The sequence below is a fragment of the Oreochromis niloticus genome, linkage group LG13 (genome assembly GCF_001858045.2).
Source record: "Oreochromis niloticus isolate F11D_XX linkage group LG13, O_niloticus_UMD_NMBU, whole genome shotgun sequence".
Lineage (NCBI taxonomy): Eukaryota > Metazoa > Chordata > Actinopteri > Cichliformes > Cichlidae > Oreochromis > Oreochromis niloticus.
Window position 1 is genome coordinate 18,367,257 of NC_031978.2, and position 19,576 is coordinate 18,386,832.

At 43.4% G+C, this 19,576-nt stretch overlaps 1 protein-coding gene across 1 annotated transcript in view; it reads right to left on the minus strand.

Annotated features, from left to right (window-relative positions):
- The window catches only part of slit1a (slit homolog 1a (Drosophila)), an 83,410-nt gene that overhangs the window by 52,316 nt on the left and 11,518 nt on the right, over window positions 1-19,576 (minus strand). Inside the window, 2 exon segments of the mRNA XM_003451967.4 lie at window positions 15,744-15,815; window positions 17,307-17,378. Coding sequence (XP_003452015.2) covers window positions 15,744-15,815; window positions 17,307-17,378 — 144 coding nt within the window.

A 19,576-nucleotide genomic window follows, 5' to 3' on the forward strand; every position in this document is an offset into this window, starting at 1 on the left:
GCCGTCTCTCTTGAGAAGGTTGCTTTTCCTAAGAGAAGTAATGATATGTTAGGACATCCCGCAGAGCAAACACAGGAACTATGAGTCAGCGCCACACACTGTTTGGTTACAAAACTCAGGGCTTCTGTCGTGCCCCGGCCTGCAGAATACTGGGGGTAAATCCTCTCCCTGCCCCACCGCTTCCTCTCATCAGAATTTGCCCAAATCCTTCTTTTATCACCGTGTTTGCTTTGTTGAGCTTACTAATGCTCTCCAGTCCCTCTCATAAGGTAGGTGTTTATATGCATATGTGTGTGTGTGTGTGTGTGTTTGCTTTGGCCTGCCCAGTAATGCTTCCCATCCCTTCACCATCAACATGGAAGGAATTCAGAAAGTAATGCGATGAAGGCCTGAGAGCGGGAACACACACTTAGAGGCTCACAGGACAGACATGTTCCTGGAGAGAGCAACAGTATATTGGTCCCTTCTAGTAGCCGCGCAGTATGTAGCATGAGATTGTGTATTTGTGTCTGTGTGGAGTTGTAAACAAGCACTTCTCATGAAGTGGAGATGGTCTAGGGAGAGCTGCTCTGATTTCAGACATAATTTATTTATTAGACCCCTGTGTGGGACGTACACACACAGTCACACATGCACACGCGGCGACAGAAAATCTGCAGTTTATTCCATCACGCACCAGCGATCAACCTCATTCCCTCACCCTTGTCTCTCCACCCCCCCTCCCTCAATCACTGCCTCCTTCCTTCTTTAAAATCGATGGAGTGTTTTGTCACCCAGTGCTGCGTTTCGTGCAATATTCATCTGAAGAAAAAAGCTCATCTCACACTCACTGAATTTTCATAAACCCTGCATGGCATTGATTGGTAAATGAAGGGCAACAGGCTTCACACACATGAATGTCTGGGTATGCAAACACACACACACTCACTCACACACACAGACACACAACAACCCTATTATCCAAGCTTCAGATGAAGGCTTTGCTTCGTACCATTGGAATCTGACAGTGATTTATGGATAAGGGGAGTCACACTACACCCTGATACACACAGCAACACAAAGCAAGGTTACTGGCCCAAACACGGGCACAAAGAAAGGTTACCGCACTACCAACAAAGCCATACTGACAACAGTGCACGCTGTGGTTCGGGGTCAACACTACATCAATGCAGCCCATTGGATGAATTCAGCTGGCCGACTAAATAAATGCATTGGCTGCTTTCACTAACTTGTTTTGATGAATTTCATGAATATGAACCTTTCAGCTCCCTCACTTAATGATTCCTTAATGACTCTTCCGGAAACTGTACGAGGCTTGGAAAAAGCACGAGCGACTCTCTCAATATCATAGTGATCCTAAGTTTATATGCCAGGTTCTGGAGTCATTTTCCGCTGCATTACCACTGTGGTTTAGTCGGAGCGGTGAACCCTGAGAGACCAGACACACCCTGCCTCGCAGTGCAGGTATGCCCTCTCCGCTGCCAGGCTTTTTTCCTTCCATTTTTTTCTGCATGGACATGTGAGATCCTCTTTATATCTGCTATCAGTTACAGCTCAGGTGAGGACATTGCATTCCTTCTGACTCATTATGAGTGTCGAGAACACAAGGCAGCGATTTAGCTAGTAATTTGCAACGATTTTAGCTTCATGGTTGGTTTTGGAACACACACATGCAGACGCAGCAGGAGAAAAACAGATTCCAGAGGGAATACTTTTTTTCTGCACAGCAACCACAGACCTTTTCTGCAGTGCATTGCAAAATCCATTCTGGGTGCTAGTTTGTCGCTACTCGCATTCTTGCCAGGACAAAACAGACAGCTCTGATCCAATTTCATGCAAAAGCAAAAGATAAAGGGAATGCAAAAGACGAACAAAAAAAGGAAATGCTTGCCTGTAGCAAGTGCTTAAAGTTAAATAAAACACAGATGACTCACAGACGTGGAACATGGAGAGTGAGTCATCCATAATGAAGCTTAATTTGGGAGCCAAACACTTGTTGATTGATGATCTAAATGCTTAGGATTTTCTAATGATATTTTCTAATGAATTCAAGAACAGGTTTGCCGTTAGTGCCACAGTCATACACGCTATAAAGATAAAAATGTAGAAAGTTGAATCATTTGAATAAGGGTTCATTTAAAAAAAGCACCTCCCTGATTTGCTCATTTCACCACTCGTGCTCTCGTGATGAGTCCTAAAGCTCCGGCAACAATAATATAGGTTTGCATGTGTGTGTGTTTAGTGGACCTTCGTGAAAGCCACTCCAGGGCTCTCCAAGGCCAGCCAGCCACGGCTAGCTCAACGATTGAGGATCGGCACTCGGGAGGCCGACCGACAAAAAGGCTCTCCCGCTCCTTGTGTGCTTTAAAGAATGAGAGAAATACACTGTTTAGAAGAGAGGGAAGACTGAGAAGGGGAAAGAGAGTGGAAGAGGGTGAGAGATGAAAGAGAGAGCAGGTGTGAGTGCCTGAAACAGTACTGACAACTCAAAGACAGTGGCCTATTCAGCGCTACCTAATTGCAGTCGCGGTGGCTGCTTGTTTCCTTAATTTCCCCTTTAGAGCAATGCAGCAGCTCTTGTTTTACACATTAATTATGTTTTCTGGGATCCACTCGCTGCCCCTCCCCCTTGCTGTTGACGGACAGCTTGGCTGCCTCCTGGCCCAGCCTGGCTCTGAGCAGGGGAGTGGGTGATTGAATAGGCTAATAAATAGTGAAGGAGGGATTGGTCACACCCCACCCTATTGTATCTGCGCTGTCACGCCTGACCCTTAACCAAACACACCCACACACACAAACACACATGAACCCACACACAAACTTTGATGGCCAACAATGTGTGCATACGTAGTCGCGCACAGACGCACACACCTTCACGTCACCTCGGTCAGCCCTGACCCTATAACGAATACCCAGGCTCCCCCCTGTATCCAAGGTGACAAAATGAGGCCCCAGCTATTGCCTAGCAACCAGGGAACAATGAGCACCAAGGAGACGGAATGGCGTGAGCAAAGGGCAAGCTATTCTCCGGGGGCTGAGGGTGGGATGGAGGGATGGGAGCCAAGGTGGGGAGAGGAGGCGACTAGGGGTGATGGGAATGGTGTTAGGACACATCTTTAACCATGTCACAAAGAGGGTGCCTGCCTGGGAAACAAGGCAGTGCTTCTCTAACCCCACTGGACATCTTCCTTCAACTCTGTTCAGCTCACTCTCACAACTATCTCTTACTTTTTTTGGTACGCAAACCTTTGCTCAATATTCACCCACAGTATGAGGAGACACTGGGACTAAAGCTAAAAAAATGAAATGGTGCATAACTGACTCGTGCGTTGATTTTAAACACTGAAAACATTTTTGTTATTTTACACGTGCTAACTTAGGACCAGCAGCATCCTCTGGGGCTAAAAATTAAAACCAAAAGGGGGACTGCACTTGAGAGCGGTTCCAAAAGACTAAACGCAACGGAAGAAACCACAGTGGGTGACACCATTGTCGTTAAGTCCATTTTATATGTACAGTTTTTTTGAAGGACTGATAACAGTTACACTCTAATAATAAATCTCAGAGTCATTTAACTGATTTGACTGACATTCCAAAATTCTGACTTTACTCATGTAAATAAATCTTTTTATCAGTTCTCTGTGTTTTTCAGCCCTTTGAGCAGCGAGGGTGCTAGCACAGATGTGTTGCTATTTTCCAGCTTTCTATATCCAGAAACATAGGTGAAGGTGAATAAAGGTGAGACTGCCGAGGGGGCAAATTGCAGCATAAGAATGCTCTGCCTATCCAGTCTCCATAGAAACTATTTAGATCTATACTATAAAAAGCCAAAGGAATGAGAAAGATTTAAACCAATTCAGAAAGCAGGCCGCAGAGCTGTAATGATTTCACTGTGATATTTATCGTATATCAGTGCTTGACTGGGTTTCTGCCATTACCTCCAGCCAAAGTTTCAGGAAGTAAAATTTCTCCTGAAACAGGTCTCTTTAGATCATCGGATTGATATTCCAGTTCAATCAACAAACCCAAAAGAAACACATTTTTCAATGAAAGATATTTCAATTTACTGGATGAATGGTTAAAACTTGTGGGGATAGGTTAATTGGATAATCTAAATTGCCACTAGGTGTGAATGTGCCAGTGAATGTGAGTGTGAATGGTTGTCTGTCCCTGTGTGTTGGCCCTGCGACAGACTGGCGACCTGTCCAGGGTGTACCCCGCCTCTCGCCCTATGACAGCTGGGATAGGCTCCAGCGCCCCGCGCGACCCTGAAAAGGATGAGCGGAAGCGAATGGAATGGAATGGTTAAAAAAAGTCTTAAGTGAGCCACGGCAGCAATGAGAGACGGGAAACAAATGGAGTAAAATGAGTGTTTAGGATGTGCAGAGGACTTTTGGTTGCCAGTTTGTTAGCTTGTTTATGTGAAAGCTCTTTGTTAACCTTCAATGATCTTCTCTCTTTTACAACATCTTTATGAAGTGGAACCAGGGCACAGCTCCTCTGCTCTCTCACAGTAACAATGTTTGATTCATACAAACTAAAAAATGCTTCCCTTCTCTGTTTTTAAACCATTATAAATTGGATATTGGACCTGGAAACAATGTACTGTTTCCTGAATGACAGAACAACATGCTACACTAAATAAAGAAATAATAAAAACAATTATCAACTGCAACTTTCATACAGAGCAACTATGATTAGCTGAGGACAGGAAACAGACTTAATCTACAAAAGAGAAGTAAGGCCATTCTATGGGCCTAATGAAGGTGTCACAGGGAAGGCGTGGTAATGGCCTGTGGCTAGGCATTACGGATTAATAGAAACATAACTGCTCAGTCTCTTTCTTTTTCTCTCTCTCTGACACACACACAGACATACACACAATAGATTTTGAAAGGATTTAAAGGGCTGCACATGAAGGATTTAAGGAATTGTGATGTTGCTTCTGGGCAAAGTCAAATCAAAGAACTTCAGACTTTGTTCCAATATCCTTTTGTCACAATTTTGTTTCTCTAGACTTGAAATGTTGACACACTCAGAAATCAAGCAAGGAGCAGTAACAGAAAATGTTCCAGGATTTGTGTGTTTGCCACTGTCAGGCCTAAGCCTTTGTCCTGCATGAGGTATCTGAACATCTCTGGCATGTAAATATCAGTAAAGGTCTCTGGAATAATGTATTGGACTACTGGAATACTGGAATGTTGTAACTTACACAGCCTTTCCTGGCTTGCTGCCTTCTTTGACAGTGGTGTGTTTATATCTGTGTCTGGCTTTGGACAGTCTTGACTCCGTGGGAACTGTTTGAATCTCCAGGTCTACACTTGGCTGAAGTTGCTTCACTACTCTTTTACCCTACAAGCCACAATCCCGTGGAGGTAATATCCACTTCACTAACACCAGTACCAACAACACCCCCTCCAGTCATCGGCTTGATCCCTACATGAAAGCTGCAAGCTCATTACCACAACCTGGGGCTCATCAGGGCTCCCATTCCCGGGGCCTTTTATAAGCCAGAGAAGATGGAGAAATGCAGCCAGGAGGGGAAATGGAAGAGAGAAAGAGATCTCTTATAGGGCTTGCCATCCAAGCAGCCAGGTGTTAAAGATACAGATAAGACTTTGGGAAGAAATCACAGGGGGGAGGAAATAAGGGGAAGAGGATAGGAAAGTGATAAGGAAGGTAGGACATGGTAGATGACAGAGAGGAAGTGAGATACAGCAAAAGGGGCAGGGAGATGATTGAAGAAAAAGCTGACAGAGAAGGCGGCCTTCTGCTCCTATCTCTGTGCACTGTTTCATCCTCTGTAGGGCCCCGGTGTCACTCAGGCCTCCTTCAGCAAAGTCCAGCTTTGAAGTGATAATGGGGCTTTTGGCTAATGCTCGACTGCAGGTGCCCTTAGTTCCCTCTCGCTCTCTGTCTCCCAGCACAGCCATATAGATGAGAAAAGATGAGAATCCTTTCAAAGTCTACAGATGAGGCCAATCTTTCTTCTCTGTGCCTTTTTTCCTTTCTCTCACATTATCTGCCAACCCCACTTACTCTATCCCCACACTATTTATTGCTTCCAGGCACTGTCCGTCACTTTCAGGTCCTTGTATTGCCCTCTAACTCATTTTACCCTCTTTCAACTCACCGCATTCTCCATCTTTATGCTTGATTGAATTGCTGCACTGCACTTGATCTGAGAGTAAGGGATTTTAAACTACCGCAAAAAAACAATTTAAAGTTCACTCTGAAATACAATCAACTTTCCGAGTTCCAGAAATAATTAATCAAATATAAGAAAATATAAACATATATATACAGTGCTTTCTCCTTCACTGTTCTCCTTTCTTTCATCCTCCGTGCTTTTCAAATGTGACTTCCATCTCTGTGTGACTCCCTCCCTTTCAATCAATACTCAGTGCATCTCTCCTCCCTCCACCCTCTTAGGTGTAAAATTGGTATGGCTACACAACAAATAAACACACACAGGTCTGTCTGCATCTCAGATATAACACTTACTTCTGGAAGCTTTGATTGGGCGGGGCAGGTTTGTGCATGTGCATGTATTTTCCTGGCTGAAACAGCAGGGAAGGGGAATCAATTCCATCCCCCAGCGATTTCTTGTTAAACCAGAGAAAGGTAAGACGGAAAGACACCCACTGCACAAAATATCATACTGTTTCTCACAAATATATACATATTTATACATCCACAATAGGCATACATATGCATTGCAAGGCTAATGAGATCACGGCTTCATGCTGCGATACCAACAGGAGAGAACTGTAAGAGGGAGCCACTATTGGAAACAGATATGCGTTTGTACTGGAATTCATATTTTCCTGCTTGCAATGCTCACCAGCTCTGCACTGCTCAATATGTCTTTTTAATGGAATGTAGGCAGTCTGTGTACCTAAGCAGACAAGTGTCTTTTGTTCAGTGAGAAAGCAGAATGGCTGAGGCGAAAGTACAGAGTACAGAGGCACACGACAGAAAGCTCTGGTTGGATTTTACTAATGAAACAGATGAGTCCTTATAAATATAATAAACAAAAGTAAACAAGTCAATTTTGTTTTTGTTCATGCTTATCAGTGTTGGGTATAATAGATTACTTTGTAACTCATTACTGTTGTCACATAATATTTTTCTATAACACCAATGTTACATTACTGTACAAAGTTCAGTAATCACATTACAGTTACAATTACATCATTGCTTGGGATTCCAAAGGTTCTTTAATTATCTGCATGATGGGCAGATGAAAAGTAAAAAAAAATGTATCAAAAATGCATTTTTCTTCCTGAACACTTGCAATATAAAACGCTGCTTTCAGTTAATGTGAAGGGATGAGGAAAATGGTGGCAATATAAACATTACTTCTTTTTTATTGCACTAAAGGATAAGAGGACAGTGATAGAGTGCATGCAGACTGCCTCCAGGATAGTAACTGTATTACAGTGCTAACAGAACATCGATGTTTTGCAAGCATCTGCACAGAAAGGACAAAACTAGCAAAGAATCCAGAATGAGGTTAAAGCTGAGTGTATGCTGACCCCAGTACAGCAGCCAGAGCCTGTTCTTCAACAGGTAACAAAGGCAATGACGAGCATTAACGCTTGTAGCACTGTAACCTCTGTTTATACCTGCATCTATTTCTACAGTAGAAACACATTAAAATCACAGAGGCAACATGAAGTCTCTTAAGGCTGGTTTTCATCATTGCTCTGTGTTATTAATGAAGAATGTACAATGCATTACATTTCTTGAGAAACGACCCGAACACTGATGTAACAGGTTAATTACATGAAGGCTGTATTGATTTTCCTATAAGTGCACAACTGCCAATCAGACTCAATCAAATTTAATCAAATTCAATCCAGAAAACCTGTTGTTGCATGCTTACATCCATCACCATTAGCACCATATTAGCCTCATTAACCCCAAAGCACACAAATAACCATCTTCATGCAGGGAAATACTCTTTATGGAGTAGCAACAGCAGCAGCTCATTAGCCTGTAGCATCTCAAGAACAAAAGAGTGTGTGCTAAGTATAAAACCCTTGAGAATGGACCTGCTCACCACAGACAGAAAAGAGACAGATCTCACAATTCACAAACACAGAGAAATATAGCCACAGGGAATACAAAGGAGTTCAACCAAATCTCTCCTTCCACAGGATAAAGGGATGTGTCCAAAGCCTATAATTATACATGCATACAAAACTAAACATCCAAAAATCTCTTTCCATCTATTATACCACCCTTTTTCCAAGCAACTGGATCATAAAATATGAGGCTCTGTTTGAACTATTTCACCTTCCAAATCTTTCTTTCTTTCTCTGTGTGTCTTCCGCTTACTCAGAAAAGGTAAACAGCCCAAGTCCAAGCCCCACAGAGCATTGGTTGCTACAGCAGCAAATCGGCAGGAGGTGGGCAAAGTATGTGTGCAGTGGCATTTGTGTGATTGTGTGTGTCTCTATGTGAGTGTGTGTATGTGTGTGAAGGCATAATTTGCCCTGCAGTTTGTTTGTTTCTGCTTTTCAAAATCATAGAATCAGAGACTGAGCCTGAGGCCACAGGATGGGGCTGGACTAATCATTTACTGTACGCGTGTGGGTTTGCACAGTGTGTGTATGTGTGGGTAGCTCCATGCTTCTTCCTGCTTTGCAGGATGTAAGGAAGGGTTTTCGAACGCCTTCACCCCTCCCCACCCATGGGATCAGAGGCGGTGTTTGGGTCTGCTTGGGATACGTCCAACACTGAGCACCAGACTCTCGCATCCAGACCCTAACAGCTCATAACTAGAGATTACACACAAATACTCTAGTCTTCCTGCTAAGAACTTCACACACGACACTTCCACATGATGATCCAGAGCTGATAGTGTTGATCGAAACCCCAGATCTTGAAATGAACCGTAACGAGGTGGACAGATGCACTGAGTGAGGGAAACACCCTCTGCAGGGAGATTGCACTCTATTACTTCTGTGATGAATGAGCTGGATTTCTCATTCTGATAGATGCATTCATACTCCATGCTGCTTGACTGTATGAGCCAATTTTGCACACACATGACTACTAAGCAACATGACCGCAAGCAGGACAACCCAACGAGCACTGCATTGGTTGTTATTCCTGGAACGGGACTGCAGACTTCCTCAAACCCCTGCTCTAAGATTCCAGGGAGTAAGTGCATATATGTGTGTTTGTGTGTGCATGAGGGTAGCCTTTTCTCCTCTGTGCGTCAGTTCCAATCTGGACCAGGCGAAGCCAGCCGTCACAGAGGCAAACTGCCGGCAACGGCACAGAGAGGAGGAGGAGGAGGCCTCTTTCTGCAGCTCTGCGAGTGAAATCCCCGTGTGTGTATACTCATGACGGATCTAGACCACACTGTGATGTCTTATTCATGCCGTATCAATTCATAATGACCAGCCTAGTCCCCAGTGTGAAGATGTGCGTGCACACGCAATCACATACGCATAAGAATGTGCGTGTGTGTGACTGGACGGTCACCACTGAAGAACTTGCGCATGTGTGTATATGTGTGTGTGTGTGTGTGCGCACATGTTTGCTTGTATGAATATTTAGAGCATCAGAGATGGTATGAGTGTGTATGTAGAACAGCGTGTACCAGACAGTGGACACACACACACACACACACACAGACCACTGATGTCCCAGTGCTTGAGTGTGAATATTTAACAAGCCTCAATCCATCTGTTCAATTATTCATGAGGAAGGACACAAAATCGTTAGTAAATATAAACACCGCTGTTTCTCTCCTGCTTTTGCTACATCTTTGCTGCTCTCCTTTGCACCTCTGACCATCTCTCTCTCTGTTCTTTAACTTTGTCTTTCTTCTGTCTGTTTTTCGTCCTCTTCTCATTCCTCTTGTGCTGTGGTTGTGAATATTTCAGATGGCAGAGTGGTTTTTAAATTACCCCCTTTTGGCTTCCGCTCTCCTCACATGGTTTGGTCTGCATTTCTCTCTCACACACGGTCCGACTCGTAAAGAAAACAGTGACAAGCCATAAAAGCCACTTTTACCATCTGACAAGGACAGGGGCAGGAAGAGGGACGGGGGCAAAAAGTTAAGGCCTGGGCAGTTTGGTCGCCAAGTCAGGTATTTCAAACTGCTTAAAAAATAAATAAATAAACCTCACCCATGCATTGAAGTTAAAATATCACCCAGCGTCACTCAAATTAGGAAAAGAAATGCAGATAAACACCTCTGATGGTTTTTGTTGAGGAGGTGAGTTCTTCCATGAATAATGAAAAAATGTGTCTTTTGTTATTAGTGCTCAAAGGATCCTTGGAGAGCATTTCCTTTGCCAAGGTCAATGCTCTTTCTGGCAGTTTTAAAGAAAGTGATGAGGATCTTCATCAGATTTGCTGGGTTCTTCAACACAGCCTGAACTCTACTGGGCCAGCTTTCTTTTAATTTATTTAAGTATTCTCCAGGAATAGTTCTCCAGGCTTTTTGAAGGACATTCAAAACTCTTCTTTGGAGGTTGGCTGCCTTTTGTTCTGTTCTCTATCAAGATGATGTCACCCTGATTCAATAATACTGAGGTGTGTGGGGTTTTTTATGTTCAACATGAAACCCTTGCCAATCAGATGCTTTTCAGATGGTTTTGCATGGTGGATCGCTGGCTTGTCTCTTGAGATAAGTTTTCTATGCCTGAATGAGCCATAACATCCTGTACTGGACTGAAAATGAAGTGAAAAAGGAACCAATGTCCAAAGAAAAACTTTGAAACACTGTCAGAAAACCCAAAGAACTATTGCCGAAGACCATTTGGGCAACTGAGTGAGTCAGGTGGAGATGCAAATGCTAGCAAAACAACCATTAGCAGCAGATTAAAAAAAAATAGTTGGATGTCCAAATTAAACTGTCATTTTCACCATAGAAGATCTCAATAGCATGCATGGTCAGAGGCTGACCAAGATGCATATACAACTAGTTAGAGCTACAATAGCAGTCAAACATTACAATCATTTTTGTTAAGTGTGTTCAATAAAAACGTACTACCATAATGACAATACTGTCACAATTCACATACTGTGCAAGTAACTTCATAGTGTATACAATGTAGTAGATGGAAATCTAGAACGGAAGTTTCGAAATGGATACACAGTGTGAAGTCTGAAGCTAGCTTCACTGAAGTCTGTGCTGTCATTATTTACTTAGTGTCAGACAAACCACAGTCAAGAAATCAGGATGTCTACCATTGATGGCACAGAAACCTTCTGATGAAGATGAGTTGCCATGGGGACTGCTGCCAAGCGGGAGCCCAAACAGTCCTCTAAGGAAGAGAGAGAGTCCTAGCACACTGAGGCAGGTCATTCATCAGAAGAGACAAAGAGAAGGAAACAACAAGACCAGCTTGAAGCATTAACAGCCTGCCAGATGCACACACACATGCATGCATGCATGCAAAGACGCCTACACAGCACAGTATTATACAAACACAAACCGTCACGAGGAGAGAAAAAAACCCCACACACATTCAGCTCAGTCTTTCACGCAGTCATACACAAAAAGTCAAAAGTCAAAAGAGTTAATTTGCTTGCTTTATGGCACAAAAAGTCTTGGAACACTGGAGTAAGTTTACAAGCCAATCAATCTGAAGCAAATGAAAAGGGGAAAATAGTGTATATGTGCTGAATGGTAACAAAGTCAAAACAAGTGGGAATACTGTGACAGAGAGATGATTTATAGGCTTAATGATAGTGCACTTTATTCAAGACCTTCCTACCCTAAATAATTCTTTATTTTCACTCTGAGCTACTGTTCCCTAAGCATCAAGCAATCAACAAACACAAAACACAGCATCCCTCCAACACAAACACAGAAGAAGCAGCTTTGCATCAACACATATCTGAAGCGGCTCTTTTATCTACAGTCAGAGCCACAGAAAGGACGTAAGCCCTTGTGTATGCATACCATCCACACACACAGATCTAATTATAGTGTTACTCTCTGAGTGTTTGTGTCTAATTAGTGTTATTTACATTTTCCCTCAGTTTTCTTTCTCTTGTGTGTGCACATTTGCCTGTGTGTCTCAGTGAATGTGTGTGTGTGTGCGTTTGGTGTTTGTGTATATTAGAGTACCCGTTGCCAGGCATTAACATTAAATTGAAGGATGTAAAAAAGCTTCTTAAAGACGGATGAGACACACCCCCTTTTTCAAACCTTTGCCAGGGTTTCCTCAGCTCCCCTGTAGTGCAGGTACTACCACACCCTTCCCACATCCCTCCACCTCCCTCATCTTTCCTGGGGAGATATACAAGGGAAAACCTTCCCTGACTATCTCCTTAACCCACAACATAATACAAAAAGTTTGTCATTATCGAACGCGACACCCCCTCTAAACAAACCTGTGTTGCTGTCCCAAGCGAATAAGCTTGCTCAAAAACCTCAAAATACCCCTTTGTCTCCTCCTCCCCCAGTCACCCATCGTCAGCCTAAACCAGATGCTATTCCCTGGGGCCAGCTATCAGACCAATTGCTCTACACGCCCCCGACTCTGCTCACCTATGCCACTTTTTTCCCTCCATCCTGCGGTCCTTCCTTCCTCCTGCTCTCCCACTGCGAAAGCACACTAATTACAAACATGGATGAGTAGATTACAGATCTGAAGCGCAGTGGAAGTGGGATAAGGAGTAGTCAAGGGTGGTGAGAGGGGGGCAACAGGTCGTTAACAGTGATGAATGCAACTCTATTTTCACTGTTATTGTTCAGTGATGTTCTGCGCAGCGCCTCTCACCTCCGAGCCACTGTTCCCATGCCTTCTTGTAGGGGTCATCCATCACAGGCAGCTTTAACTAACTCCGTCTCTCCCTAATCATCTCTAATCAGTTCCAATTATCTTTCCTATTTCCCCCATGCATCAGTGTCTCCAGGATCTCTGAGGCATGGGAAAAGATAGGAGGCAGTGTAGCAGGGGTCTGTATAAAGAGTTTGGCTCTCACAAGAGAAAGTACATAGCTCTGGAAAATCCACCTGTGCAGTTCTCTGTTTTTTAAATGAACCAAGACACATTATGCACCTTAAACCTATTAGCTTTGACGCTTTAGCAGAATTATAGTACAAGATAAAATCCAGTTATTTCTAAATGCTAAATATTTCTTTCTTTTACAGTAGGCTTTACTAGAGCTCTTTAAAAATGTGTTCTAGCAAGGGCGCTTGGATTAATTCATCTTCCCTTTGTAGTGCAAACTCATTACCCCGTTAACGTAATGACTCCATGGGATCAAGTGTTTAAAAACTTCCCACAAAACAACACTACACTGCTCATTTAACCAACAGCCTTTTATTAACCCGGTAGCTTTTCCTCTAAAGTTTAATGAGAGCGACAATCTCATCTGCTATCCCTCGCTCCTCTACCCCCTTTTGCCCTTCGCTCTGTTTGTCCTCTCAGCAGGGTGTCTAAGACAAATGGCCACTTTGTTATACAAGCTTTCCTTAAAACCCTCACTCTAGAATGAGCAAAGAGAATAATATAAAAAAGAGTAGAGCAAAAAAGACAGCAAGAGCGTAAAAGTATAGAAAAGCAGAAGGGGAGCAATTAATCCTGCTTCCAAGAGAAGAGAAACCATCTGGGTTTGTGCTACACCTGAGGGCAGCGGGCTTTCACATTAACCTCTTTTGTTGGGATCATAAAGGCAGACCCTAACAAGCCCCAGTGAGCTCTTTGAGCAAGTGCAAAGACTCGCACACAAATACATACGCAACCACAGACTCTCTTTGTCTGTTGAGCTCTCTCCCTCTCTTTCTCTGTCGTCCTCAGAAACACACATAAATGCACACATGACATAGCAGTGAAAGTCTTCCTCTGGGAGATGAGGACCTTTTAAGTCCATTAAAAGCTGCTGGCGGGAGCGAGACGAGGCTGTAACCCAACCGCATCCGACTGCAACCAGAACCCATGGTGTGGTCGGGAACACCACCCAGGAGTTGAGAAACACCTTAGGAAAAAAAAAATCTTTGTCTTCTACTGCTGCTCCTGATCCCACGTTACTAGCCCAAATTTTTTTTTGACAAGGACCAGAAGTCTTTCACAAAGATTGAATTATTGCTGATTCCTTGGCCTTAAATTTGTTTTAACTGTTAAAAAATGTCAGGCACTTCCACACCTGAAAAGCCTCAAGGTCAATTGCTGTTCTCTTTTGTCTAACCAAGGATAAAGAACAAATGAGTGTATACACAGACACATAGCGAATCGATTAAGCAATGTTAAACAAAGTCTCACTCTCCAGAACATGGCTGAGAACTCAGTGATAGGTTTAGAATAATGACCATGAAGTTAGACTGGATGTGTTAGCACAATCCTTTGGCTGCTGGCTACGCCAGCTGCTCCAGATGGACCAATCACACTGGTTCAAGGCCATCGGCTGGTCTGAGAGGCCTTGGTCTGCTCTTAGTCTACTAGACACACAACTCAGTGCTGCTCAGTGTGAGCAAACAACAAGACAACCAGCCTTGTACCAAAAGAGGAGGCCTTAAATTCCCAGCGGCTGGTTTGGGCATAATGATAGGTGACGTGGGGAGATAGTTGCAAGGAAGCGACAGATAGATTCAAGATGGTGTTAAACATCAAACGCAATATAAACAGATGGAGGGCTAAGGCCAGGATCATGGGTTAGTAGTACCACTATGAGTATAGAAGGAAGGGAAATGATTTTTCCATGTCCCACTGTTTCATTATTCCCAGATGCTCCAGGTAATCTGAACGCGAATAATAGGGGCTCCAATGATCAGTTAGCAACAGGGACACTGATTATACCAAAGAAAGAAAAAGAAACATAGAGCCTCTTTGTAGATGGGAATAAAAGTTAAGCATTACTGTGGGATCGTCTCACTGCATGAGGTGCATGAGTGGAAGGATGCGTGGGTGTGTGACTGAATGGGACCGGTCTTAACAAGAAGCAAACGAAAGTGTGCTCCACCTTCACCATTCATATGATGAAGGTGGAGCATGCTGGCGGACTCGCATGACATAAAACAATCTCATTAAGTAACAAAGCCATCCTTTCACCTGGACTTAGTTTCACAGTCTAATTTGTCCCTTAGCTCCAGCCTGATCAAATCTCTGTCACCCCTGGATCTTCTTGCAGACAGTCTGAAGCCCTTTTCAGACACAGGATACGTAACATTGCTGGCTTCATCCAGCCCTTAAACTGGTGCCATTCTGTCATTCAGACACTTTTATGTTATTTTTCAGACAAACCCACACGATGAGAGAGCCAAAGTACAACCACGATTTTTTCCATATGTGCAAAAGAGCTGTTACACTTGAGGCAGCAAGCATTGTCGGCATAGTGACTTTAATTTGGAATGCTAAGTTATCTTTGCCATTTAAAAGAGCAGGATCTGTGCTGTGAGCTGCAGAAGCTGTCCCACAAAGGACCGTTCTTCCGGATTTGGAATTTCAAAACTGCGTCATAGACAAATTGCAAATTAATGTGCAAGTTATTACTGCTTATAAATCCATTAATGTAGCTATGAAGCCAACTAGTTTAGATGTCCATTCTTCTCACCCAGTTCATTTTGCCTTACGGTCAACAAGAAAGAGTTCTGATGTGTATTTCAGCAAGTGCAATTGAAATCTATTTGTACTTTAATTGTGTTTATATGTAATCAAACCAAAGCCAGAATTCACCAGACTTGCCTAACTGAGCCATCTTTGGTGGTTTGCATAGTGTGCGCTGACAGAGAAGAAGAGGTAAATTAATAAAAAAACGAATGTACTTACAGTCGAGACAGGCCAGGGTTCTTCTGAAACAGCAACTCAGGAAGCTGCTGCAGTTGATTACGGTTCAGCCGCCTGCAGCAAGGAAAACGTATGATCAACCAGTGATTGTGTGTGTGTGTCTATGCATGTGTGTCCTTGAATGTGTAGGCTGTGAATAATTTCTTCTAGCTCCCGTAGAATCGGCTTAGCCACAGGCTATTGTGTTTCAGTGTGCTCTGCATGTCACATAAATATCCAACTGAAAGTTCGGGGGAATTGAAACTGCTAGTCAGAGACAGTGCCGTAAATTATCGCTACGCAGTTAAATTACTTTGTTTTGCCTTGCAAAACAGCATTCTGTTGACTTTCCCCAGAACAACAAAATAGCAACATTCCAATTTTTTAAAAAGTGAATCATATCCATTCAATTATAGGAACTAAAACATTTTATTCGGGACGATCTATCGAAAAAAGATGTTTCTAAATAAAATTAAGAGGAATGGATGAGCTTATTCAAGCCCAAGGACACACTGAGAGGAGTGGTGGTTGGCAAGAGACTCCACGTCAAACAGCTAACATCTAAGACTGGCAGGCTTTATGCAAATACAACAATTAAGTCAATGGAGAACAGACTGTTGCTAATCTGTTGAAAACCACAACTCTCTCCTTTTTGAATGGCCCATTTGAGGCCCATGGGAGCGAATGCAAGGACTGTGGCACAGAGACGCTGCAAATGTGAGAGGCAGGCCACTGCCATGCCTTCAGACAAATTCAGACAGATGTTAGGACTTGTGCCACACACTGTATACACTGAGAAGAGTGTTCGGCCAGCTGAGAGGGAAATTTAGTGCATAATGGACATTAATGGTCTGCTGCTGCTTCATTCACACTGAACTGTACCTGCTGGTGGGTTAGTGGCTTTTAAACATTAAAGAAACGAGCCACTCAATTTCCACATTGGTCTGGCACATGGAAATGTCTACCCAATGTTTGGGATCAGTTGAATATGGAGGAGGAGGAGGAAAGGCAAGCTGTGCGTGGTCTCAAGTTTGGTAACATAGACTGTTAATGTGGGTTTCAGATCAGGGGAAAGTCTTTTATAAGTTAACCACTATGTCTGCATTATGGCGTGGTCCATAAAGTCATCTGCTGTGCAGGTTTCCATGTGGCTAGCACTATTGATTTACTAATGAGCGGGTTAAGGAGTGGTTGATTGCGTTTGTCTGTGTGTTTTCCCGGCGAGTTTACAAGCTGTCAAGGAGTCCTGGTGCTGTCCAGATGAGCCAGGGTCTGCGGTGGGGGAGGCCTTTTAAGCCCACATATCCCACTGAGGGCATTCCTGTCAGGCAGAGCTAATAAAAATACTCGCAGCCCACACCGTACCCTCTTAGCACCATCCAACCACAATGAAAGGCCAGGATAGTGCCACACACTTGATTTCGCAAGATTTTATGTATCATTCCTGTTAGTCTCATTACCCCCAACAAATACAGAGAGTGAAAACACATGAGTATAAGGATGGGATTTTCATTTAAAGTTTAAGTGTGTTCAGGCTATCTAAAGACAACCATTGGTCATACTCACAGTCTTTCCAGCTCCTTCATGTCATCAAAGGCCCCACGCTCAATCACAGTAATCTGATTCTCCACCAGCTGCCTGCAGAAAAGAAGGGAACGAGAAGTGATGTCACGTTAAAGTCTGTAGGGGGTCACTCTGGCTTTAGAATTGTGTAATGGGCTTGGCTTTAGGGTTTAGGGGGCAAGGGATTTTGCAGTATGTACAGTATTTATATATTCAAGTAGGGTGCAGTATATTCAACACTTCGTTTCCACATACACACACACACACACACACACACACACAGAGGGCAGTGGTGTGGACTGAGGGGCACTGGGAATCTTGGCAAAAGGAGGAGGGATAGCAGCCAGGAAAGTTTCCAAGGTGGTTCAGAAAGTGTGTGTCTGGTGCTCTAGTGTGGTCCACTGAGTGTAGTAGCTGGGTGGAGAAGAGACGAAAAGTAGGCAGGGGGTCAGAAAGTGTGAGGTGAGCTCCAAGTTTTTGACATCTGACTGAATCAAGGGAAAGCGGGACGTGCGTGTGTGTGTGCGTGCGCCTGTGAAACAGCATAGCTGTACCATATCAGAGTTTTTAGGCACCACATCAAGGCTATTAGACATAAACAAGCAAACATGGATGCACACAAACACAGAATCCATGCACACAAGTTGGAACACATCCCTTCCTCAAGTACAATGCCAAAGCTAACACACAAAAAAGGGGCTTAGATAGTTTTGGAAGTGTTACAATAACACAAAATCAGGAAGCAGAGAAAAGTGTCCAGCAGCTTTAGAAGCAACAAGCGCTCTCCTTCATTACATACACAACTGTTCTGTGTTGAAGGTAACCTCTCATGTCTCCTGTGAGGCCATGGCGCACTGCAACTCAGCAGTCTGGGCTTCCTCCCCATCGAATATAAATGCTAATCACTTTTCACACTCCATAAACATGGAGAGAAATGTGCAATTCATCTCAGATCTCTTTCTCATGAATTTAGATGGAAGCGGAAAAAATGTGATGAGTACTTTTGAATTGAGAAAACTTTTTTTTTTCTTTTTTTGAGGCAACCTGCGGGTACATAACCTTCAATTTCTCTGATCTATTTTGCTATCTACTTTTTGTTGATTGTTCCTTTATTACTCTGCATTTCATCACAGAACAGACACACTGCAGACTTTGAAGAGCCAAGCACTCGGATAGGTGGATGTAAATCAGCTGTGTTGATTTTAGACTGACAGAAGAGATGGCAGCTGAGTGTAAAGATAAACTTCTGCTCCTTTTCTTCCTCCTTCTGAGGGCAGGATCAGAGGTCAACCTGCTGTTGCCCCACAAAGCCAACACATGTAGACACTTTTTTTTGTTGAACACACAGACTTTCTATGTACCAGCATTTTGTTTATCATGCTTCATGTATATGGAAGGAAATCCTGTGTGTGTGTGTATGTGTGCCTTACTGTGGCAGTGAGAGTGGATCACAAGCTTAACAGCAAGGGAAGTTCTGTTTTTGGTAGCCCTGCAAGTTGTTTCCTTCTTACTTGCTACAAGCAAGCTGTCGACACGAAGGCATTTAACCTCCACATGAGGGTAGGAGGTGGTGCAGAAAAAGGGGCATGCTTAGGAAGACAAGAGGGGACGAGAAACGGTGGGACCAAGAGACTTGATGTAGGGGAAAAAATGGGCAGGGGGGATGGGCGAGTAACCATGAGGATTGAAAACAGTCAGACTTTGCAGGGTAATAGGAATTATGCTGAGATCATGTTACATTTAAAACATGTTCGGGTCTACAGCGCTTCCCCTTTAGCAGCATTTTTAACACCTAGAGCAGTGCTTACCAGTTTGCATGCACATACACACAGAGAAACTTTTATAACTACTTTATTACCCGAAGTCACAAGTGCTGTTTAATTTCACAGGAGAGGGAATTGATGACTTCACCTGAATGTGTTCGCTGTGTTGAGAGCCCATTTAGGACTGGCGCTTGTGTGCACATTACGTGCTGATGTGAGGGAACAGAGGGCAAGTGAGCATGTGTGTGTCTAAGGGACGGTAAAGTGCAACTACAACAGGCAGAATACAGTGAGAGAGAAGTCCATTACATCAGTGGTTGCAGTCACTCAGGAGCTTAATGTACTTTGGAGTAGGACTCTTGATGAATGCATTGCCACTTCAGTGGGTTTATGCTAATATCAGCAGAAAGTCAGTATAGCTGCAAACTGCTAGGGTAGATACAATTCAGATATGCATGGCTAGATAAACTCAGCCACCAACATGCTCCACAGATACTCCTACTGTACAAA